At 45.7% G+C, this 24812-nt stretch overlaps 1 protein-coding gene across 1 annotated transcript in view; it reads left to right on the top strand.

The window, feature by feature from the left end:
- LOC144949935 (interferon-induced very large GTPase 1-like) overlaps positions 1-22915 on the top strand; it is a 120653-nt gene extending 97738 nt beyond the window's left edge. Inside the window, exon 7 of the mRNA XM_078879924.1 lies at positions 18073-22915. Coding sequence (XP_078736050.1) covers positions 18073-22915 — 4843 coding nt within the window. The remainder of the gene's footprint in view (positions 1-18072) is intronic.
- Positions 22916-24812: the final 1897 nt, after the last annotated feature.

Here is a 24812-nt window from a genome sequence, read left to right as displayed (position 1 = left end):
GGCCTAGACACCAGACATTTTTGCGCAAGACAAATTCCCTTAAAACAACAGTAACTTAATTTCATATTGAGAATATAAGTGTCAAGCACACTCTGAAAGTGACCTTTTGTGGAAATATTTTGCGACACGATCCCACTCCAATCTATTTCGGAGTAAAGCTGGACTGGAAGATTACCTTCCACAACCACCTGAAACAGGTCGCTGCCAAGACCAATAGAAGGGTCACCCTGACGTAGAAACTGGCAAGCATCAGCACCAGTGTTATGGATATCAACAATGGACCTTCTGTAGCCAAGTACTGCGCACCAGTATGGACCATAAATTGTCACACTCAACTTGTTGATGTCCAACTGAACACTGCAATGCGGTGTATCACTGGAACCCTCAATTTGACCCTAAAGCCCTGGCTGCCTGTGCCGTCACACATCTCTCCCCCACCCATTCGCCACAATACTGCAACTCTACAGGTAGTCCTGCAAATATTATTTAAAATAGCCCTAATTACACTCGAATTTTCCCACTGAAAACCAAATGTGTATTGAGCAGTACACTTTTTTAAAAGGTTTAAATATTTGTAATATATTCGCAGGATCAAAAACACATTCCAAAACGTTTATGCTAAATCCCAATCTACGAAACCAGCTATTACGCCACCCAACTCCCACCATGATGAGCGAAGTTATCCAAAAGCAATTGGAGGTAAAGAAGCCACATTCAAATACAGGTAAAAACGGTTAATGACGCCAGTGAAAAACAGCGAATATAACAGTCTAAATCTATAGTTATAAAATACTTAATCATATGTCAGTTTTCAAAGACACTTATCTGTGTATGGGCTGTCACCTGCCAATACAGTAATGATAAAGATACTTACCGAATTTCTAAATCATTTTAGTTCGCAAAACCTGGGCATCCAGTTCAGCATGGAAGTGGAGGTGAAAAACACACTCCCATTCCTTGATATTTTGCTCGGACGCAGCCTAAATGGTAAAATAACACACAGCATTTAATGAAAGGAAACGCACACTGAAGCATATCTGAATGCAGAGTCGCATCATCATCCCGCACGAAAATCCTCTTTCATCAAGACGCTCACACATCAGGCTAAAAGAGTGTCAGATGGTGAACATCTGAGGACAGAGATTAAACATGTTAAAGAAGCGCTACTATGAAATGGCTACAACAATGCTCAAATTAACAAAGCATTGAATTCCAAACCAAGATCGAACAGCAATACTGCCGAAAGCGATCAGGTTATTAAAACTTTGAAAAATACCATGTATTGCGGAAGTAACTGAAAAATTAGCTAGAGTTTTGGGAAAACAAAAAATCTGAGTAAAATATGGCATGGTACACAACATTATAAAAACTAGTATCTTGCACTAAAGATGAATTGCCTAATTTATGAACAGAAGGTGTGTATCAGAGCAATTGCTTATCTGGCAGATGCTATTTTGGACATGACGAGACTTAACATTAGCATAATACTAAAATAACACCAAAGAAAGAAAAAATACTCTCAAACACAACTGTCCACAGTTGCAGAACATGCTTGCCAACACGGACACTCAATTTATTTTGATAATGTTTAAATGTTCTGACAAGTATTTTCCACCTCTCACTGATTGAGGGTACATTTCTGCTATATTGGAAATTTGCTCTTATCCGACCTGTTCATGAAAATGGCTCCAAAGTAGATCATAATAATTATAGACCAAACTCTATTCTTTCACAAGTTACTACAATATATTTTTTTAAAAATGTAATCGCCAATAAACGGCTACCTAAAAACTCACAATCCTTTACAGTAAACAGTCTGTATTACATTGTTATCTTCAATAACCTGCATAAACATATATTAAAAAAAAAAATTTACCTACGTGACTTTACCGAAAAAACCAAAGTATGAATCCTTGCAGTCACTAAAACTTAAAATCTAGAACCTGCATAAAATAAACTACTGCTGAGCACTATTCCTCGACTTGTCAATTCATGATATGATCCCATCTGCGAAGGATGTGATCCCTGACATGCAATACCCCGGCGTCTACAAACTAAGCTGTGTCTGCGGCAGTAGTTACATTGGGGAAACTAAGCGACATGTCTCAGCCAGTGTTCGTGAAAATAAGGCAGATCTGAAACACGGTAGGACCAATTCCTTGGCCGTGGCTGATCATTGTTTTAATGCAGTGGGCTCACACGAAATTGATTTCTCCAAGACGAAGGTACTTTGCAAAACCCACTGGCTATCAACAAGATTCGTTCATGAAGCCATCCAGACATATAGACACAGACACGATTTCAACTGAGAAGATGGATACAAACTGAGCAATCATTGGAAGGACGTTATTAACCAGTTTAAGTCATAACTGGCTGTGATGTTTCCATCCTACCTTCCGATGTTAGTTGTTGTTTTCGACTATCTGATTTAAGATTAACAGGTTAAATGTCTTACACTAACACAGCCACCTTTGCCCGCATCGTCAACGTGGCGGCGGCTCTGCAATCTTACATTATAATGCTAATTTCTCACATTATAATAGCCACCTCCCCGCCCTCAGCGTGGAAGTCGCCCTAAGATCTTACATTAACATGCAAATTTCTCACTTTAACATTACTAGCCCCACCCACTTCATTTATGACCCTTGGGCTACACCCATTTCAAACCTTTAAAACAGCCTGCTTCAGCAGCTTTCCTGCTCTTTTATCCTCCTGATAATGATTGCTTGTGTTGCGATCAAAACGTCGTAGTTTTTTGTATTTGTTTATGTTCGACGTGACTTTACCAAAAAACCCAAAGAATATATAAATATTGAACATGATATTCTACTCACAAGATCTGGTCAACATTTCAAACAGTATGATAACATGGTTTAAGAGCTACCTCTCAGATCGTTCTCAAAAGGTGCATAGTGATAACATCTCGTGTTGAGATGGGTGGTGACCTCGACAGTGGGATCTGGTTAGCCCACAAGGTCACATCATGACTCCCCTCCCCAAGGTAGAAAGGGTCGTCCACGCCGTGAGCGTGTAATGGTGTGGACCTCTGTGATTCCCATGGGGCACCGTATTTTAGCCACTTTGCTGTGTGGGTTGAACACCTGGAGGAAGAACCGCACGTGGCTCACATCCACCGGGATGCCGACTCCACGAGTCCGTAGAACACCACCAGCTGTGGGTGGAACTTGAGCACCACATCCCCAGCCAACTGGAAGGTAGGCTCAGGGCTACTCAACGTTATTAATAGAAGTACCTCTGTGAGCAGAGTGATGGCCAACCCCGTCGTAGGCAAAGCTTCCAGGAGGCTATCCACTGCACAATATAGCCCCCGTAATTATTACTACCAGCCATACCACTCGCTTGGAGGTTCCATAGCCTCATTCAGCTGAGTAAGCACTCATTCACCATTACTCTCGCCGATCTGTGCATAGACCCTGACCATGGCATTCTGTTCCTACTTGCAAACCGTTTGACTTACGAACGGGTCTCAGGAACTAATTAGGTTCGTAACCCCAGGACTACCCTATACATTTAAAAATTCGTCCTCTCCCTGCATTCCATTGTCCACCCTAAACTAGGCAATCAATAACTAGGGGGTTCATTACAACGTCGCCAGTGTATAACAACACAGTTTATCTAATACATCCCCTTATCATTGACACATGTTGTTGTCTGTGCAATCCCATTTTTTTTCGAATCTAGTTGTAGCTGGAACACCCTGTCCCTCTCTTCTCATCGTGAATACTTGCGAGGGGAACAGGTCGGCTACATAGAGAACAGCAACAACAATAATACAGTTCGGCGACGATGTGTTGTCCTCCGGAGAAGTGGACGACTCCACAACAACTGAGCACCAGGGGTTTATGAAACGGGGCAATTTTATTTCAAAGTTTTCCTCAGACGGGCAATTGCATATCTGCAATAGTGATCAGAAACACTCTCCACATCAAAATACCGCAGTTCAATTTCTCAGTACGAAGTCCGTCTGAATCTGTAATTTGGGCAGACTGAGTGCACGTGGGGATCAATCCCTGATCACCATTGCATTCACTTAAAAACGCACCTGGCTACCCGTATATATTAGGAAAGTGCGCAATTATACATGTGATTAATCACTGGTGAGCTCACAACGACTACATAATACACGTTTGTATGGTGCACTGTGGATATCTTTCTTCCTCTAATTCCTATAACATTACCATAGTTATTAGATTCAGAAAAAAAATATTCAGCATATGCATATTGAGTGCATATTTTTACTTTTTTGTTCCATCTTGCTCCTTTGCATGACATTTTCTGGATCCATTATATACTCTGTGCTTTGGATATTTTCATATATTTTATTTATTGAAACAATGCTTGGGACCATGAATACATACTGTTATTCGCGAGAAGTAATTCCAACGTGGTTGTGCCGTTTTATAGTAGTGGGGAGGAGGGGTGGCGCATGGTGAAAGGGGTCCACCACCCTATTTTGGCAGGGGTAGCCTGACGGGTGATATGCCGTCTATGTGCGTTTATGCTCTCCCTCCACAACAGTGAGTTTTGCTTTCACTTAAAACCTGTGGGGGTTCACCCCTCTTTTTTGTCCGTCTCCCACCCCCCCCCCCCAACTAGCTAATTTAATGTTCTGTATGAAGGGGGGCCATCTTGCCTCGCATCTTCCTCTGCTTTCCCTTAAAATTGTGGCTCAAGTGCTCGATGCCTGCATGAGCGAGAAGTGTGTTATACCACTGTCTCCATTAGGGGGTTTATGTTCTTTCTAATTGGCCAACATGATCTTTATGGTTATAATATTGAATGTTTGGAGTAGGGCATGTTGGTAGTTAGTTATCGTACCAGGTCTCAGGACCCAAAGGGTCTCTTCTATCGATGGGGAGAGGTTTGAGCCACACAAGTCATTGAAAATATTGATACGTCCAGACAGAGCCAGAAGGCGTGGGGGTAGGTTTGTACCGTGCCTGGAGGGCATCGAGGATAATCTGTTCCAGATCTCCATGAAATTTGCTTTGTTTTTGTCTGTCAAATAGGCTTCTTGGATACATTTGCAGTGGATGAGTTTAAGTGTGTGTGTGTGGGGGGGGGGGTGCTCTGGGACCTGCTTTGGGGGCTCGCCAAATCTGTGCCTAGGTCTGTGGTGAGATTTCGTGGGATGCGAACCTGTCCCATCGTTTTTGGTTGCCAGTCTATTGAAGAGGACCCTCTCTCCTTGGAGTCGATAGGCCTAATTTATTATGTAACTATCTATATGTGTCTCTAGCCAGCTAAGAATAAGGTGAACCAGTGGTTCTTGGTTCTTGTCCGAGATTTTTTATGGTGTCTCTAATCTGGAGATACCTGAAGAATTGAAATACAAGTGGTTCCCACCCACCCTCCCCACCCTCCCCCTCCCATAGAATTAACCCCCTGTGGAGGAGAGTTTGTAGGTGGGCCTCTCGGCCTTTACAACTTGCTAGAGCCGATAGTGACCATTCAGAGTGGCTGTATCTCTCGTGGCTTGTCTTTATGGCAAAATAAAATCCTTCTTGGGAGCGTCTTAAAGAAGGTATCCGGGATCCTTGTGGGCACAATTCTCAGAGGGTATAGTATTTTGGACAGGATCATCATTTTAATAAATGTCCCCTATTGTGAACAGAGAGGGGACGTCAGCCCAGGCTGCAAACGATGCAGTTGTTTCCTGGAACACATGGGCGGAGTTCCTTGAATAGAGGGATGTTAGTGAGGAGGGAACTATGACCCCAAGATATCTGATGTGACATGGGGAACACTGAAATAGCAGTAGGTCTCCTAGGGGTTTGGGGGATACCTGCGATAGAGGCATTAGTTTTGATTTTGTGACGTTTAATTTTTATCCTAACACCCTTCCAAATTCTGCTACCAGTGCTAACATGGCAGGGATCGCAGATTTTGGTCTATGAACTGCACCAGCACATCATCTGCATGAAGGTTTATATTGTTTTCCATTGCGCCAAACTTCACTCCAATGATGGTTTGGTTATCCCTTATGCTTTCAGCCAATGGTTCCATTGCTAGGGTGAACAGCAATTGGGAGAGTGGGAATCCATGCCTCGTTCCTATTCCTCGCGGGAAACTATGAGATTAGGCCATTCCTTATGATTGAGGCCGTGGGGTCAGCATAGAGATGATTACACATGCTCATAAATTGATGTGGAAATCCGAACTTATGCATCACCTGGAGAAAGAAGGCTCACCAGACTCTGTCGAATGCCTTTTCCACATCAAATGTGAGGGCGTATGCAGGCAGGTCGTTTCTAGTGGATATCTCGATTGCGTTGATTAGGATGAAAAGTCAATTACAAACCCCATCTGGGCTTTTCCTAATTATCGAGGGAAGAGTCTGCTCCAGCCTTCCCAACAGGATTTAGCCAATATTTTATCATCCGAATTTAAGAGGGCGATTGACATGCAGCTGAACATGATGTTTAACAGAGATTATGTCTAGTGGACGACCGATATCCTGGCATCATTCATGGACAGAGGGAGGTGTCATGTCTGTATAACTGCTTCCAGGGTTGTCCTCTGCAGCTCTGATGGCCTCCCATTTTCGTAAAAAGGTAGCCTGGCTCCGTTGTACAGTTTGCTTGTTGGTTATTTATCAGTTTATTGAGTTCCAATTTTATCCTATCTATTTTTTAGGGGTTCTGCATAGTGTGAGGACTTAAATCTTTCGTGTAACTTGGCTAGAGTCTCCTCCAGTTGTTGTTGCTTTTCACGGGGTTTCTTTCATTTACGAGCCTTAAGTGCATCCAACAATATCTGGAGAGGCGTGGGGGGGGGTTGAAGCAGTATTCGTTCTCATGAATTCCACAAACTCGTCCTTCAATTCTTTGATTAACTGGGTGTCTGCCAGAAGCCATCTATTTAGGAACATTAGGTATTCACAATCTCGTCAAGGTTCAGGATGAGTTGGATTGTAATTGGTGCCTGGTTGAAAAGTTGGATATCTAGTGTTTTTGTCATGGTGAGACGTGACATTAAAGGTCTGGAGATGAGAAAATAATATTTTTGGAGACTGTCTTGTGTGCTCTGGAAATGTGGGTGAAATCATATTTGGTGGGTTAAAGGGTCTCCCAGGTTAATGTTGGTCTCAGCCAGCAGAAGCCTCTGTGTAGCATTTTGAGCTGATTGGGTTGAATGAAACTGGTGAAATTAGGATCCTGAGTCAGGTTCCAGTCACCTCCCGTGATGATTTTCCTGTTATTTTTCTATTATAGCTGCGGTTTTTGAGAAGAGCTTTGAATTGATCAGAGAGGGGGTAGTTATGTACGTTCAGTAAGGTGAATTCTTTGCCATGCAGCTTTCTCACAAGTAACATCTATCTCCCCTGAGGATCTAGTGTGATTTTGATATTTTTATTTATTTGGATGGCCATGCCTCTGTTGCACGCAGTGTAAGAGGCATGAAAGACTTGGCTCACCCAACTCTTTCTGAGGTTTTTCATTTCCAGCTGGGAGAGATGTGTTTCCTGTAGGAACGCAATATCTGTTTTGTGTTTGTTTAAAACAAAGAGAACGCTGCCTTTTTATTGGGTGATTTAAGCTGTTCACATTGAGGGAAGTGATATTTAGTTTAACTATAGAAGGGAGTTCCACTTTGTTTGAGATCTTTTAAGCGGGAAGACGGGAGGTGCGTATTAAGAAGTAGGAGGGGAAAGCGGAGGGGGGGGGAGGTGTACGGAGAAGGGATTGCGTATTGACGAGGTTTCGAGAGGGAGTATTAGGATCACGGTGAATTCCCCAGGATCACGATGCATTCCCCGAGTTTAACTCCCCTCCGCCCGATTATTCCTTGTCTGAGTCTAGTTTCAGCACTGAGGGTGGCAGAACATTTTCCATCACATTTTTCCTGTAAAGGTCTGGCGGAGACATACCTGCTGCAAAGGGATGGGGAACTTGGAGGGAAGGGATAGACCACCGATACTCTACTGCCCTGGGATATTGATGTCTGTCTCACTACCCGTACAGAGTCACGGGCTTGATAGAAGGAAGAACGGGGGGGGGGGGGGAGGGTGAGCTGGAGGGCATCATTTGGGCAGGTTCTTCCACATAACTTAAGGGCCCATCTGGAAAGGGGAGGAAGGTCAGGGGGTGTGTCGGGTGGAGGGTGTCGCCCCAACACACGGGTAGGTCAGCACAAATTAGCCCTCGGAGGACTCCCCCCCCCCCCCCCAACTCGAGAGGAGTGAGAGTGGAAGTCCTGACCCTTCTTATACCATGCCAGGACCCAGGATCTGGGCGCCTTATACGGCCGGCTACAGGGCATTGGAGGGTCTCCCCTGCAGTGGGGGTCCGGTGAACCCCACACCTCGGGTGCCCTGCCTCACACCCTCCTGGGCTTCAGCATGTTCCCGAAACGCCATCGTATTCTGAGGACTCAGTTCTCTCGAATTTGGGCCTCTTCGAGAGTCTCCTCCGCTACCCCCAGTGGGAAATCCACCACTCCATGCTCCATCAGGCAGGCACAGAGGGCCAGGCGGCAAGAGACACACATACTCAAGCGGGGACTAGTTGACTCCCTGTGCTCATATTACGCCTAAGGAGGAGAGAAGGTGGGGGTGGGTGAGGGGGGGTGATCCGAGTACATTGGGATACCCACGAAGAAGAGTGCTGGAGAGTGAGATAATAATAATTACATTTATACAACGCTTTTCATCAAGGATCTCAAAGCACTGTACAGAACACAGCAGCAGCAGACACTTATCAAAATGATAAAAAAAATACATTTTAAAAATAATTTACTAAGAGGAGCAGAGAGAGTCAAACACGCATCCAACACGCATCCAACGTGCACCGCGTCACGTCGAGAAGGGAGGGGAGAGAAGTCCTCCATCTGTATCCTTCATTGCCCCCCCCCACCCAGGCCGCGGTCAGCCGAGTCACCACTTTCTCCCCTGCCCCCCATGCCATACCACGAGGCATCCATACCACAGGCAGCATTCCTTAGAGTTGTAACTGCGTCTCCACTGCTGCTGCTTCCGTTGCAGTGACCATGTGCCCGCCACACAGTTACCATGCCTGAGCAGTAGGTGGGGAGGGGAGGGTAAGGACCAGGGCCCGCGCCCGCGCAAAAATCATGACCCAACCATGTCGGGATACGGGAGGGGGGGCTACATCTCATCTGGGAATCCGTGCAAGTAACCAATCTGAGGGGGGGAAGGACGGGGGGGGCAGTAAGGAACCATTTAAAGTCATCCACCTATATATCGGGCTCATTGAGAGACAAGGGGGCTATGTGAACAACTAATGGAAGCATACGTAGTGGCCTCGGGTAAGGACCTGATGGGGTTTTGGCCACTATCTGTTAGAAGTTTCATGGTGTAGGGGTAAGTGGAAAGGAGAGCCATGGAGAAGGGGAGAGAATCAAGAGAGTTGGGTGTGCATATCAAGATACTTCCATTCATCCGTCTACTCCCACCGGGATTCAGTTATCTGGGCGCCGCTGCCAATAATCCAGAGGGGTCCTCTCCATCCACAGCTAGGTGGCTACTACCGCTCCCTGTTTGGTTCAGTGTCGGCTCCCCTCTCCCTTCGGCCCCTGCAGGATCTCTTGGATCTTCTTGCATTCCATCACCTCATGCGGGGATATGAAGTCCAGGCACCTTCCTCCCACGTGGAACTGCAGCTTTTCTGGGTATAAGAGCTGAAACCGTTCCCCATTTCGGCCCACCAAGTCCCTGCGTAGGAGTAGAAGGAGGTTCCTTCTGGCATCCAGCAGAGAAAGGTGTGGGGCTATGAAGACCTGCTTCCCTTCCATTAGGGTGCCCTTGCCCTTGGCTGCTCTTCCTGCCCTCAGCACGTCCGACACACTGTATCGGGTGGCGAATATGATCAGGACCGGGCGATGTCTTGTGCTGTTGGTCTCAGTATGGTCCCCTCCTCCCCTTTTCTTCACCCGAAATGCCTGAGAAATCTCCTCTGGCTTGATTGGCAGGGAACCCGGTAAGCCCTGGTCCAAGAGTGCTCCTGGCAGGTGTCTGCGAATATATGTCGGTGTCCCTTGCGAAGAGTTCCCCTCCACCTGCTCTGGGGTGCCTTAATCCTTTAGCTGGTTCTCCCTCCCCTTTCGATGCACATTGGCGCAGGAGGGCCAGAGGAGACTGGGCAGGGTGGCTGTCACCCCCCAATTTCCCATGAGGGGCGGGGAAGGGGAGGGCGGCGGTCCTCACTGCCCATTGAACCCACTGGGTGCCCGGCTGCAGGGATGCAGATTCCCATTTCCCCAGTGCCCAATACCTCTGCCCACTCCCATGTGCAGGGGTCGTACTCCCGCAAGTAAATCTGATTTTCCCACACCACATGGTCTGAGAATGGCCCAGGGATTGTGGTACAAGGTGCCATCCCTGAGGGTCTGACAAGGGAGAAGGGTCGGGCGCTGCTGGCTCACACCTGCAAGGGTTATTCAAGAGGTGGGGGCCTAGAGGAACAGCCGGCCTCAGACGGGTATGCAAGAAAATCCTGCTCGGTGGTCCTGGGTTTACATGTATGTCACTGCCTCAGAAGGGGTAGGGATGCTCACTTCAGAGTCACTAATGATAGGAGGCACACTCGTTTATTCCAGACATCACGGGTACAGGGGCTAACTATACTCGGGTCAGAACAGACTGCACACTGCCTGACCAACAACGCCGAGGAGATGAAGACGAAGACTTAACGGGTTCCATTCCAGATGACAGCCCCGACCCAGAGTTGGGGCCTACCTTTAATCCCTCCAGCGTGGCCCGGCTCTGCCCTCGGCCACACCCCCTCCTGGAACCTACCAGGTTCCCGGGCTTCACCTCATGTGTCCCCTCTGTCACCTTTGCCCTACATCCCTTTCCCCGGCCTATAACATGCCCAGCTGGCAGACCGGGCTGCTATGCCCTCAGATTCCCCTCTCTGTCAGCAACCTGCGCTACATGCCCTAGTGACCCATTCTATATCACAAAATCTCACATGCCCTGCTGGCAGACTGAGCTACTACACACGCAGATCCCCCCCTCTGCTAGTAACCAGCGCTATGCACCCTAGTGACCCATTGTATGTCACTACATAACCCCCACTGTGATAAAAAAAACAGCCATCCCAGGTGACCTCCATACCTCGTGTAGCGGGATGATAACACAATAACAACAACAACCATCATCCCACTCGCGAGTCAAATAACAAGAACAATAAATAACCGGAATGATAGAATAGAAAGAAAGAAAAAAAATTGCGAACACATGGCAATATACCCAGCCCCCAGAATATATACAACCCCCAACGACTGTCAGCGTGCCGCAGCCCACAAGCACAGATAGGACTCCAGTTCAACCGATAGCCACAGCCCGGCTCGCGTCTGTGACTACCCACCAGACGACATTGTAATAAATTACCTCAGGCATGGCAGTCGGCGCACCGGACACATCAGACATCGGCCGCTAGAAAGTGGGGATGAATCGACCGGACCGGATGAGACGTATGTTTTTAACCATGATGGATGCACAAACCAGCGCCGCCGGCCCAATCGAGTACACACGCACTGCAGCCGCCGAACCTCAATGACCTCCACGGGTCCTTTCCAGGGATGGTACAGTTTTGGGGATGTGCCCACAGGCACTTGGGGGCAATGTAACCAAGCCTTGTCCCCCTCTTTTCAAGGTATTCCTGGCCCTCCCTGTCCCCTTAGCTGCTGGTTACCAGCCTGTCTGCGGGCTGAGTTGCTCCTAGTGGCCTTGCGGGCCAACCGCAGCTGCTCAAGCATTTGAAACATTGGGTCAGGCACTACCGATGCTTTCCGCGGGGGGCGCAATCCCAACTGAACTTGCACAGGGGGTTCGGGCTCCCTCCCATACATATAATACAACGGTAAGAATCCCGTCGAGGCATGGAGAGTAAGTCTGTAAGCAGCGAGGACCCCCAGAATGTGCAGATCCCAATCCGACTGGCCCTCAACCATCCCGTCCGTCTGTGAATGATACAGTGAGGTGCATATTTGCCACGTGCCTAAGGACTCACACACCTCCTGGAGAAACTTTGAGGAGGAATTTCTGCCCTGATCCATTGCTCAGGGGCTCTCTTATCAATGACATAGCTGTTTACAAAGGCGTCGGCTATAGATGCAGTTGACTGGTCAACCAAAGGCCAGGCCACAGGCCAACGAGTCAGATATTCAACCCCAATGAGGAGGTACTTGTGCCCTCTCTGGGAGACCGGAAAGGGACCCAAAATGTCAAGGGCCACCAATTCATTCACCCGTGACACAACAATGGACTGTAATGGAATCTGTGGTCACAGGGCAGGAGATTTCCGACACGCACAATCGGCACAACCTTTAATGAGGAGGAGGACATCACTCTCCATGCTGGCCTGTAAAAGTCCTTTTTCAACGTTGCCAACTTTTATGCACACACAGATGCATTAACTTCTCGTGCACAGTTTTTGTAAGTTTACCCCGAAGTACCAAGGAATAACGCTAGGACTCCCCTCCCACCACATGAGGAGTCCCTCACACAGCACAATGGTTGGGCGACCTGCGGACCCCGGTCCTCGAGAAGCAGGACGGCGCAACGTCAATAGTGAGGTGTCATCAACCTGCAGCTTAGAATCATGTGGCGACTGAGAGCCTGCATGACCAGTAACTCCCTGCACGTGACGCAATTGCACTGTTCAGCAGGAGACAGGACTCGACTGCCGTAAGCAACCACTATCTCTGTGCCCTCGACAAGCTGGGAAAGGACTGCCCCGATGCCCGTATTGCTGGCATTTGTATCCAAAATGAAGGGCTTAGCAAAATCTGCATACATGAGCGGGGCGGGGGCATCGGCGAAGGCGGCACAGAATGCGAGGAAGGAATCCTCTTCAGCCTTATCCCACTGAAATCTCTGGCCCTTGGCCATGACGGCGTGCAGCAGTTTAGCAATGGTGGCGAAATCTTTAACAAACCGCCGGTAGTAAGAAGTGAATCCAATTAAACTGCGGACGTCTGCTATCGACTTAGGCGCCTGCCACATGCCTACACACGAGGTCTTCTCCGGATCTGTGGCAACACCGGCTGCGCTACCTATATGGCCCAAGTATTTAAAGGATGTTTGAATCAAATGGCATTTCTGTGGCTTGAATTTCAAATTGGCCGCACATACTTTCTCGACAACTGAGTGCAATCACCGTAAATGCTCGTCAAAGGTTTTGGTAAAGATGATGACGTCATCCAAATATATAAGGCAAGAATGCCATTGCAACCCTGCTAGGACCAATTCCATTACCGCTGAAAGGTGGCCAGCGCCGAATTCAATCCCATCATAAGGTTTTGAAGTTATAAAGGCCTTCGGGCATACGAAAAGCAGTTTTTGGTTTCGACTCGTCATCGAGGGGCAATTGCCAAAATCTTGACAATAAATCGAGTGTCGAAAAAAATTGCACGCCTGACAATGCATCGAGTAGTCCATACGAGGAAGGGGATACGCATCTGCCACCGATATCTTATGTAACTTGTGAAAATCAACGCAAAATCTCAAGTTTCCATCTCGCCGAAGTGTGTGCCAGGACAGTACCCACCTAAATCACAATTGGCACATGTCCCACATTCAGTACCTGCAGAAATGGCGTCTGCTCGGTGGATACAACCGTCATAGCTCCCACTAGCGAGGGGGATCGCGACATGACGTTAGAAGGGGTTAGCAGGATCTCCTTCTCTGGCCCTGGTGAAGGCAACTCTGTGCGCCATCGCAGTGGTACGAGATTTGGGAACCCGCAGGCACCTTAACGGTTTGGCTAGCCATCGCATGAATGACAGCGTTCTGCGGTGGCTGTCGACCAGGAAAATATAGAAACTGCAACCGCTGTAATTCAATGCACCCCTGGTTGATTATAATTTTCAAGGGCATCTTGCTCAGAAAATCGGTGCCCAACAAACAGGACACGGCTAATGTCCGTGAAACTAATATTTGACCTTTCAAAAATATTTCCCCAATTTGAACAGAGGCCGAAATTTGCCCCATTATACCCAGGCTCCCCCCATTAGCTACAACACAAGCACTCTCCACGGGGCAAGAGGATCACATGACGAAGGCAATGTACAAAACACAGCCTCGGAAACCATAGTCGCAACGACCCCCGTGTCTATTAACAACCGAACATGGATCCCTTGAATCAAACCCACAATTGTTGAAGAACCCGCCACAGCGCCCACAACTCTATGAGCTAACGCGTCCCACTGAATGGCACCGCGTGGCCAACACATTGATCTCGCACCTCGTGTAATCCCGCTACGGGATGAGATGTCACAGACTGATTCTGCACACGACCTATGCTAGATGGGTGATGGGACAAAAACGGCCGTGTATCTGATGCATCCGGGCTCGCCTGTATATTGCGTGAGGAAGAGTCGTTGAAGCCGGAGGATGGATGCGGCGGGAACCCTCTACTCCCGAGGTGGCAGTCGTTGGCCATGTGTCCTGCGCAGCCGCACCTGTAGCAGGTACGGTAAGGACACCCAGGCGGCTGGCTCAGCCTGGGGCACCATTCCCGCACTGGCAGGCGCCGCACAGCACCCCTTTCCTCCATACCACGGGTGAAGGAGGCACTCACATGCTCATCCGCGGCCGGCTCCGTTGTACTGGTTGCCACAGCCATCCGGTCATTGAGGTGTGCTTGATGCCACAGGCTACCTGCAGAGAAGTTAGGTCGTCATCCTCCGTCACCGCGAGGTTGATCCCCAATTCTCGAGCCAAGGAGTGAAGTCTCTCAAAGGCGAGAGAGTCCAAAGCGATTCTGTCCATTCGTGGAAAAGCCATGTGCCACAGCGCAAGGAGAGCACTGCGACAAGCCAGCGGCATCTCGTTCTCGCCCCGTCGTCGCAAGCGACATCTTCTATGAACATTAGACGGGGGGTCATAAATAGCGGCCATATTGGTGTAGGCTCGCGTGAGGGTCGCTCTATCCGACTCGGGGATGGCAAAAAAAGCAGCAAGCGAGTCGTTGTCGAGGGCCATGGGAAGAGCTCGGAGCACTTCGCAGGGCGTCTATCCCACCGAGATGTAGGTGGCCTCTAACTGACGATGAAAAGCCGTCCAATCTACTTCCGCAGCTACAAACTGGCGCACTGGTGGCAGTCGTCGAAGCTTGGAGGCATCCTCCACCTTGGAAGTCGGTGGCTGCTGCTGTGGCATGGTCCAATTGCGCAAAATGGTGGACTTGTGGAGCCTCCGAAATGGCGGATGGGTCCAGCGCTCCTATCGCCTCAGACACGACAGTGGCGGGAAGTGCGTCTTGTTGTCCAGTGGTCAACACAGTCATCATCTGCTCGAACAGATGAGTGGCGGCCGACAACAGCCTCCCCAGATGACCAACGATGTCCAGCCAGCTCTGCGGAGGAGGCGACAAGGTTGGACTCGCCATGGTCTCCTGCGCTGACTGCAGCACGTCGTCAGAGCGGGCGCTTGGAGGTCCGGCAACCAGAGCTGTTGGAGGGATGACGTCTTGCTCGGCCTCGTCGTCCAATGATGCAGCAGATGGGTTTCTTCGTTTCGTCGCCGACTTGGATATGACGGCGAAGGTTCGTTAGCACTTCTAACAATAAATGTAGTGTCTTGTAAAATCATTCAGACTGACACGTAACAGTCTTGATTTGTAGCTTTCGTGACTGCAGGAATCAATACTCTTTGGTTCTTTCGGTAAAGTCACGTAGGTAGAAAAAATAATAGATCACGACGTTTCGATCGCAACAACAAGCGACCGTCTTCAGGTGCAGACTGCTGTGGACGAGCCATATTGACCCGAGAGGGGGGGAGGGAGGGGGGTGGTTGCCGTATCGGGCAAGAGGGTGGGGCCAGCGATTGTGAGAGATGGACTGTAGGGCATGTGAGCATGAGAGTGCAATCCAAAGGCATGAGAGTGCAATCTAAAGGGTGCAATCCAAAGGGTGCAATCCGAAGGGCATGTGAGCATGATAGTGCAATCCAAAGGCATGAGAGTGCAATAGGCATGAGAGTGCATACCAAAGGACATGTGAGAATGAGAGTGCAATATAAAGGACATGTGAGCATGAGATATCTAAGAGAGAGGCACAGAGAGAGACACACAGAGAGTCTGAAATAACAGCTGACATAGGCAGGTATGATGGAAACATCACATTTAGTTAAGACTTTACCTGGTTCATAACGTGATTCCAATGATTGCTCAGTTTGTACCCATATTCTAGGTTGAAGTTGTGTCTGTGTTTCTATATCTGGATGGCTTCATGAACAAATCTCTGAAGGTAGCCGGTGGGTTTGCAGAGTACATCCGTCTTGAAAAAAATCTATTTTGTGTTAGCACACTGCGTTAAAACAATAATCGGCAACGGCAGAAGTATTGGTCCTACCGTGTTTTAGATCTGCCTTGTGTTCGTGAACGCGATCCGAGATGTGTCATTTCGTTTCCCCATTGTAACTGCTGCTGCAATCACAACTCAATGTGTAGACACCAGGCTATTGCATGCCAGGAATCACATCCATTACAGACGGGAACAAATTACGGATTTTGTGTACTGCGTTGTTTAAGATTTTGGAAATATTTTTGGTAACCCCTGCTATGTATGGTAAAGTGATGGTATTGGTTGGATCCTCAGAAGGTTGTCTCCCCATGGCTGGGGAGACAGCTTTCGCGGATTGTACGGCCTAAGTATCCGTTCATCCTGAGGGCTTGGTGTACGTACTCCAGCTCACTGGCTAGGTGATGCTGGTCGGAAATTCAACGGGCCTTATGGTGTAGTGTTTTGATGAGGATTTTTTTCTGGGCTGGATGGTGGTGGGAGTCAGGCTTTAGATAGGCATCCGTGAAGGTAGCTTTCCTGTAGACAGTGTCCCAACGAGCCATCAGGTCTCTTCTCAATCAAAACATCAAGGAATGGTAGCTTGCCATCCTTTTCCACTTCCATGGTGAATTTGATAGATGGGTATATGGAATTGATGTGGTTGAGAAATTGGTTCAGTGCTGGCAGGCCACGTGGCCAGATGATGAACGTGTCATCTACGTACCTCTTCCACAAGGAAGGATGTAGGGTGGATTTCTCCATGAAAACATTCGCTACCACTGGCAATAAGGGAGAACTAATTGGGGTACCCTCATTTTGTTTGTAGAATATACCAATCCAGTTGAAGTGTTGATAAAGCAGTGCCTTACCAAAGTTGCATTGCCTTGTGGGATGCCTTTACACTAACGGGCTAGTCTTACTAACATGGCCACCTCTGCTCCCTTAGCCTCGATGGTTCTTACTGTTTCATGGGCTGCGTGTCTCCCTGGCATGGCCATTGTTGCAGTGGTTCTCTTGCGTTGACGCATTTGCCTCTCACAGCGCAGGCCTGGCCACAGCTTGTGCTACACATAGACTTGACATTAACTTGATAATCTCCCCAATCTCTCTCCTATTAACATAGTGCTAATCTCCCACTAACAATACGGTGGTGCGCAGGAGCGGCGACAGTGCTCTCATATGGTGACGGAATCTCATTTACTTTGACATGCTAATCTCTCTCCCGAATCTCTCTCCCTAATCTCTCTCCCTGATCTTCCACATTAACACAACTGAAGTACTTGCGTGCGAAGATGGGACTGTTCCAGATCAGACCCCGCTTGCTTGCCCTTAGGCTACACCCCCCTCAAACATATAAAACCCTTTGTTGTAGCTCTCGCTGTGTTTTTCAGCAGTTCTGCTGCTTTCGCCTGATGACGATCGCTTGTGTTGCGATCGAAACGTCGTGATATTTTTTTTTTATTTTACTACCTACGTGACTTTACTGAAAGAACCAAAGAGTATGGATTCCTGCAGTCACGAAAGCTTCAAATCAATTAGTATTTCATTTCGAAGTTAAGATGACCAAAGAACACTTGGCAAACAGAACAATAATGTATGTTGATAAACTTTAAAGGACACACATTCACTTCTGTTGGATATTGTGAGGGAGAACACAAGACCTCAATATGTGTAATTATGTTATACCTCTCTAGCCATAAGCACTGTAATCAATTTAGTAGAATTGTCTGAATACCACATTTATATTTATACAAAATGAATGTGATATTTACATTGTAACGTGACGTGTTTATTTTTCAGTGTTCGTGGACAGAATAGAGGAGGCCCCATATTGGAAGGAAGTGAGCCGCGTAGTAATAAAGACAAGGTTGTCAAAATTGCCTCTTCAAAAGTAATATTTCAGACTATTATGAAGAAACTCACTTTGGACAAGTTTTACCCTGAAAAAATATCAACAAATGATGTTTTGAGAATAATTGGCTCCGTGGAATATCCCAAATATATTCAGGAACTTTCCAAGCATTTCCTCAGGAATCTAATGAGGGCAAATCCCAGGTCAAGAAACACAGAATATGGCCAGCGTAGAGTGGAAGAAGCAGATACAAGTGATGATGACAATTCGCGCAGCTCAGGCAGTGATGCGACAGCCGATTTGATAAGTCCACTGGACATGATAACCGCGGTGTTTCTCTGCGCCGACAGCTTCTTACAGCAGGTGCTTATGCAGAAGATGGCCCAGTGTCAGTTTGCATTGCCTCTCTTACTGCCTGATTCGGGCGAAGGGAACATCACATTTATGTTGTGGGCCATGAGACAAATTGTAAAAAACTGGAAACTACAGGAAAATGCATCCAGTATGGAGGATTCATTAGTCAGCGTACCAATGCCTTTCATTTCATTCATTCGGGTTGGAGAGTGTAGTGCTTCTAAATCAAAATTGCTAAATTCAATTCTTAGCAATGAAAACAATGATTTCTTTGTTCATCGGGAAATGGAATGTGGTGATATCCCTCGAAAATGTTCAGATGGTCTAGTTGAAATGGCTATGTTCTGTCCTTGTGGAAAATCAAATATAGATGTTTTCCAAACAAAGTTCAGCGTTGTAAATCTCCGTGGTGATGCCAGGGATCACTTAGTTCAGCTTGAGTTTTTAAAAGCAAACTCAAATGCCTTGTTCATTGTCATTGACATCGGAGAAGTAGATGTAAAAAAAATGTCTATTCTTGCCAATTCGAATGCTCAGTTATTTATAATAGCAAACCAGAAAGAAAATGACATGAGCGGCAATACAATTGCAATTACCAACAGTTTGTGTGAGCTGAAAATAAAGGCAAAAATTATTCAGAAAGGGCGACACAATGACGCAGCATTTACTAAAAAACTACGTTCTAATATTACAAAATTGTTAAAATCTATTGAAAACCATGGGACATTAGAAAGCATGGTCAACGTTGCAGGAAGTTTAAATATTAGAATCGATGAATGTGAAAGTAAATGCAAAGAAAGCAAAGCTAAAGTTAAACGTATCATGGATAAAATAGCTAAGTCAAATATGAAAGAAAGTAAACAACAATATCTCCCTTTACAAGGAGATCTGTGGCACAAGTGGGCAGATACCAACAAAGAACAGAGTCGTGTGAAAAACATCGGACATCAGCATTTTGATGACTATATTAAAGCAAATAAAAAAAAACAAGCACAAATTCGCAAAGAACAGAAAAAAATTGGTTTTTCAGATGTGATGCAAATGTTTGTTGATTTTATATTGAACGAGTCAATAGAAATGAAAATGTTTGTTCTTCAGTGGATGCAATTAAAACTAAATGATCTATCTAGAGTTACATTTTCCAAGTTAAGAGATGATTACAAAAAAATATATGTTGATCTAAATGTTGATTCAAAAAAAAATGGAGCAAAATTGGAAGAAATTGAAAAATTAATGACGTCTAGTTCATTGGGATTGGAACATTTCATACGAGAAATTGGGCAGTTTTACGAAGCATCTAAAGCAGTCCAGAAATCTGCAGCGCCCAATACCACAGCACCTGCCTACCGCAAGGCACCGACACTCCCAGCTGTTGCTGCGGAGTTGTTCTTGGAGGGGTTTCCCTTGGAGTTAATGGATGGAGACGTTGGCTGTATTCCCATTGACTGGGTGAGCGACGTGCTTAAGGCAGTGAGGACTAAGTTTGGCAGAGACCCCCGCGTGTTCATCCTGACCGTGCTGGGGGTGCAGAGCACAGGCAAGTCCACGCTTCTCAACACCATGTTTGGGCTGCAGTTCGCAGTGAGCAGTGGCCGCTGCACACGCGGCGCTTTCATGCAGCTCATTAGCGTTGACGATGAGCTGAGACGAGAACTGGCGTGTGACTTCATCCTGGTGATTGACACAGAAGGTCTGAAAGCTCCTGAGCTGGCAACACTTGATGACAGCTACGAGCACGACAATGAGCTGGCCACGGTGGTTATCGGATTGAGTGATGTCACGCTCATTAATCTGGCAATGGAAAATGTAGAAGAAATGAAAGATGTTCTGCAAATCGTTGTCCATGCATTTCTACGAATGACAGAAGTTGGGAAAAAAACTAAGTGCCTATTTGTGCATCAGAATTCTGGCGATGTCGCTGCTTCCGACAAGAACATGAGAGACAAGAAATGTCTTATTGATCAACTAAATAACATGACAGTGGCAGCTGCAAAAATGGAGCACAAGGAGTCCACTTACAGTAAATTCACCGACGTCATGGAGCACGACGTGAGTCAGGACAACTGGTACATTCCTGGCCTCTGGCACGGAACCCCTCCAATGGCTGCAGTCAGTGCTGCATACAGCGATCACGTTTTTCAACTCAAGCAACACCTGATAGAGTATCTTAAAAAGAGAACAGAAACACAGGGAGCTTCAACGCTGTCAGAGTTCAGCACTTGGATAGAAAGCATCTGGGAAGCAGTGAAGAAAGAAAACTTCATATTCAGTTTCAAAAACAGCTTGGTGGCCGATGCTTACAACCAACTGTGCATTCACTATACAGGCTGGGAATGGGAATTTCGTAAAGACGTAATTTATTGGACACAAGAGAGAAAGAATTACTTAAATAGTGTCGAATACGGACATCTTGAGAACGAATTTCAAAAGTTGGAACTTGAATTAGGTAATGAGATTTCAAAAGAAGGAGCCACCTTACAGAGCAAAATCAAAAACTACTTTGAAAGCAAAAACAATAATGTGCATTTAGTTGAAAAATACAAAGAGGACTTTAACATCAGCACTAATAACGTTTGCATGAAGTTGCAAGAGGAAGTGCTGAATACATTCCTGGAGTTGGTTTGTAGGAGGCAGTCTGGACACTCCATTGAAGAACTTGAAACACAGAGTAAAAAGATAATTGGATCGGAAGTCTGTAAACTTCTTCAGCACTGCAAAAATGATACAGTTGAATTAGACGAAACACATCTAGAAAAAGAGTTTAACAACATGTGGTCAACAGTGGTTACACACCTCCCAAAAATTAAATTGATTAGACACAATGTTTACAAAAATATGTTGGAATTACTATGTGCTAGTTTAATCGAATACGTGAAAGCTGCCGGTGAGAGTTTGCGTAAATTTGCAAGCCCTGCAAAATACTTTGAAACGATTGACAACCAATTTCAACTAAAACCAGAGCACTCAAGAAAAGACAAACGTATGTTAATAAAAATGTGGAATACGATAACAATGAAAAACGATGAAACCGTGTACGAATTGAATAAAGTTTCACGTATTATTATTGAAAGCAGCATGAAGTGTATTGAGGACAAAATAAAAATGAATGATTATTGCTCAACCTATAATAACGATCTGCTGCAACACATCAGTAATGAACTGGAACAACAGCAGAATCAAATATTTAGCAAAACATTTTCAACGGACATCACTGTATTCATTTGTTTTCATGCCATAGCAACTTGGCAAAAACAACATGACATTTATTATCACAACATTGACCCAAATATTAAGATTAATAAAATTAAGCAGTCATATTTTGTAATTTTTAAGGAACTATATCATCAAGGAGATGAAAATATAAAAAATGCAAAAACTTTTTGCGACAATTGTCTAAAGCCATCTCTGCTGAAAGCTGTTGACAACAAATTGGGGATAGATATTGCAACGAACGTGAAGAGCGATAGCGGTAGCCCTACGTTTTTGAGCCGAAAACACCTTCAACTGGCAATGCTACTGCATTTGCTGGATGAAGACGACTTTGAAAATTACTACAGATACATAAAAACATATGCAGATTTTACAAAGGAATGGATAAAGGCCCAGGTCATAAAGCACTGCCAGAGAAAGAATGGGTCACACTCTGAGATGTACCATCTCTCAAGTGCCATTTTGAGCAATCTGATTAATGAAGTGAAGAAATCTGTGGACTCTGTCACAAAACAAATAGCCACTCCGACCACACTTTTTAAATTATCAGAGAGATTGGGCAAGTGTCTACTCAAGCACATTATTATTAATAAGGATTTCATTGACATAGTTGGGTCTTTATCCTTCAGAGACAAAGAAAGTGTCAAGCAATTTTCGGAAGAACTCAAGAGTTCGTTGGACTCTGCTGAAGGGGAAATGTTACGAGGATTCAGTGTCGACAGTGATGCCGAGTGTGCGGCGTGGTTGAGTCGTCTCACTGTGCAGCCGCACATAGAGCTCTACAAGAGCCTGGCTGGCTGTGAGAAGCAGTGTCCTTTCTGTGGGGTGCCTTGTGACCAGGGAGGCGGTGGACATAAGCAACACTGTGCGGAGCTGCATTATCCTCAAGGTCTTTATGGATGTCATAAAAGTTGTACCCAAAAGTTGGTAGCTACAGTTTGCACAACAGATGTTGCTGGCAATGCGAGTTTTAGAAATGCAGCTACAAATGGCCAATGGGTTCCCTACAAGGAATACCGCACCTACTATCCATCTTGGACCATTCAGCCAGACACCAGCCTGGAGGCCACGGCTTTCTGGAAGGTCGTGTTCTGCAAATACAATGAAATATTTGCTAAAAAACACAAGTATTCACCAGCAGATATTCCTGATGCATGGAAAGAGATCGAACAAGATACAAACAGAATGAAGGAAGACTTGAAAAAAACATTCGCATTAACATTGTGAAAGCAGTATATAATTACAATGTTAATCATCGTCATCATCACCCATCATCTCCATTACCAAGATCCCCCCCCCTCATTCACGCCCAGGGCTCAACATACCTTGTCTCCCCTGCGTGTATGTCAAAGTTGTCTGTGCCCACTCCTCATGGCCCCGTCGTCTTCTATCGTTGTGCTCCTCATGCCCCTCACCTGTCTCCTAACTTACAAGCAATCGATTATATCATAGTACACCTGTCTTCGTTAGTGCATCGTGTTTGAGATGTGATTGATATTATTGACTTATAAATACAAGTTATATTGTTAATCATAGCAAGATATTACTATCGTTATGGCTTAAGGGGAAGATAAGTCGCCTACATCAGTGTACGAAAGGAATGGCCATGAGTAAATAGACTGTATGTAACAAGATGTGATTCGCTAATGTACAGGGCAAAGCCTATGTATATGGAAGACCCTGTATGTAAACACTATTCCTCATACACTTGTCCTAATAAAATATATATTTTTATTGTTTAAAATTCAACTTACTTGAGTAATCTATAATTTTGGTCATACGATGTTCCCTTCTAGGCCATAGTCTGGGACTTTAAGGGCTTTTTTAATATCTAAAATACGGCGGTGATTAGGGTGTGGTGATTTTAATGTGTTTAATAACACAACACTTATATCTGTGTTTATTATATTTGTAATCAAGTGGTGTTGTTTGTAATCCCATGTATACGAATAAAGCCAGAATGTAATCAATCACTCATTCCTCAGTGCTACTAAATGTCTGCAGTTTCAATATTAATAACAATCTTCCAAGTGTCACAGCAGGGATACGTTAAGTTTTCAGAACACGTTCCATAAACTTCATGACCTTAATTTTCGACACCTCTGATTAGTGCGGTTAGCTATGCGCGGTGTGAAAGAAGTTCAACATACATACTTACATACATCTCCAAACAATATATTTTTATGACATGCGGATGACATTTTCATTAATATGATAAAGACAATTTATGAACAAATTAATATTTACTCTATGTTGATTAAACAACATTTTCATAAAAGGATGTCACTGTAACTTTTATGTAAAAAGAAAACAGTATTTTTGAATGAAAATTTTTGTACACCATTGGAAGTTATGAACGAAGACAAAAGAGAGAAGGTAATTTTCGTCAATAGCATTGTCCTTTACAGGATATATATATAGTGTGACATCTCAGGAATTGCTCTCTTCATACAAGAGTTCCTTCACTCCCCTATGCTTTCTTCTCTTTACACAATTTGCTTCGTCACTGAAAATCAAGTAAAACCATCACACACCGAACTGGAAGATTTTTTACGAGAATCAGATTAACCTGAGTTGCATTGCTGTGCACAGGTTGCTCCTCATACACACTGGCCCTGTCAACAGAATCAATGTGGCTACACTGGGCACATTATACAAGGCAGCTTCAGGGAGCACTGGACTGGCTGAGCATCGTGTCGTTTATGGACTCCAGCAAGGTAGCCATAACGCACTGGCTTCTGGACAGGATCCGGTGAAGATCAAAGACCTGGAGACTGCTCTGCTGAAATGCACAAACATCATTGGGAACTGGGATGACCTCGTGGAGTTTGAGCCCTGATTAGATATAAAATTTCAGCCATGGTGTTCACTCCACATGAGGCACAATGTGGTAGCATGAGGGAAATGTAAGCAACCAACGATAGCTTTAGTTATTGTGAGGTCAGGCTATTGCCTCTAAAATGCCGATATTAGATAAACTCCTAAAGGTCCACACCCAAACTTCCCCAAAAGAGGTCCACGTGCCCAGACAAACCAAACAGCCAGCAACGAAATGAGATGGAGTCCAGCCACAGATTGGTTTTCTAAAGATGTATTAATCTTAATTTTGGAGCTTTCGTGACTG

The sequence above is a fragment of the Lampetra fluviatilis genome, chromosome 55, assembly GCF_964198595.1.
Source record: "Lampetra fluviatilis chromosome 55, kcLamFluv1.1, whole genome shotgun sequence".
Classification (NCBI taxonomy): Eukaryota; Metazoa; Chordata; class Hyperoartia; order Petromyzontiformes; family Petromyzontidae; genus Lampetra; species Lampetra fluviatilis.
Note: the sequence above shows the minus strand (reverse complement) of the source record. Positions and strands in the feature narration are given on the sequence as shown.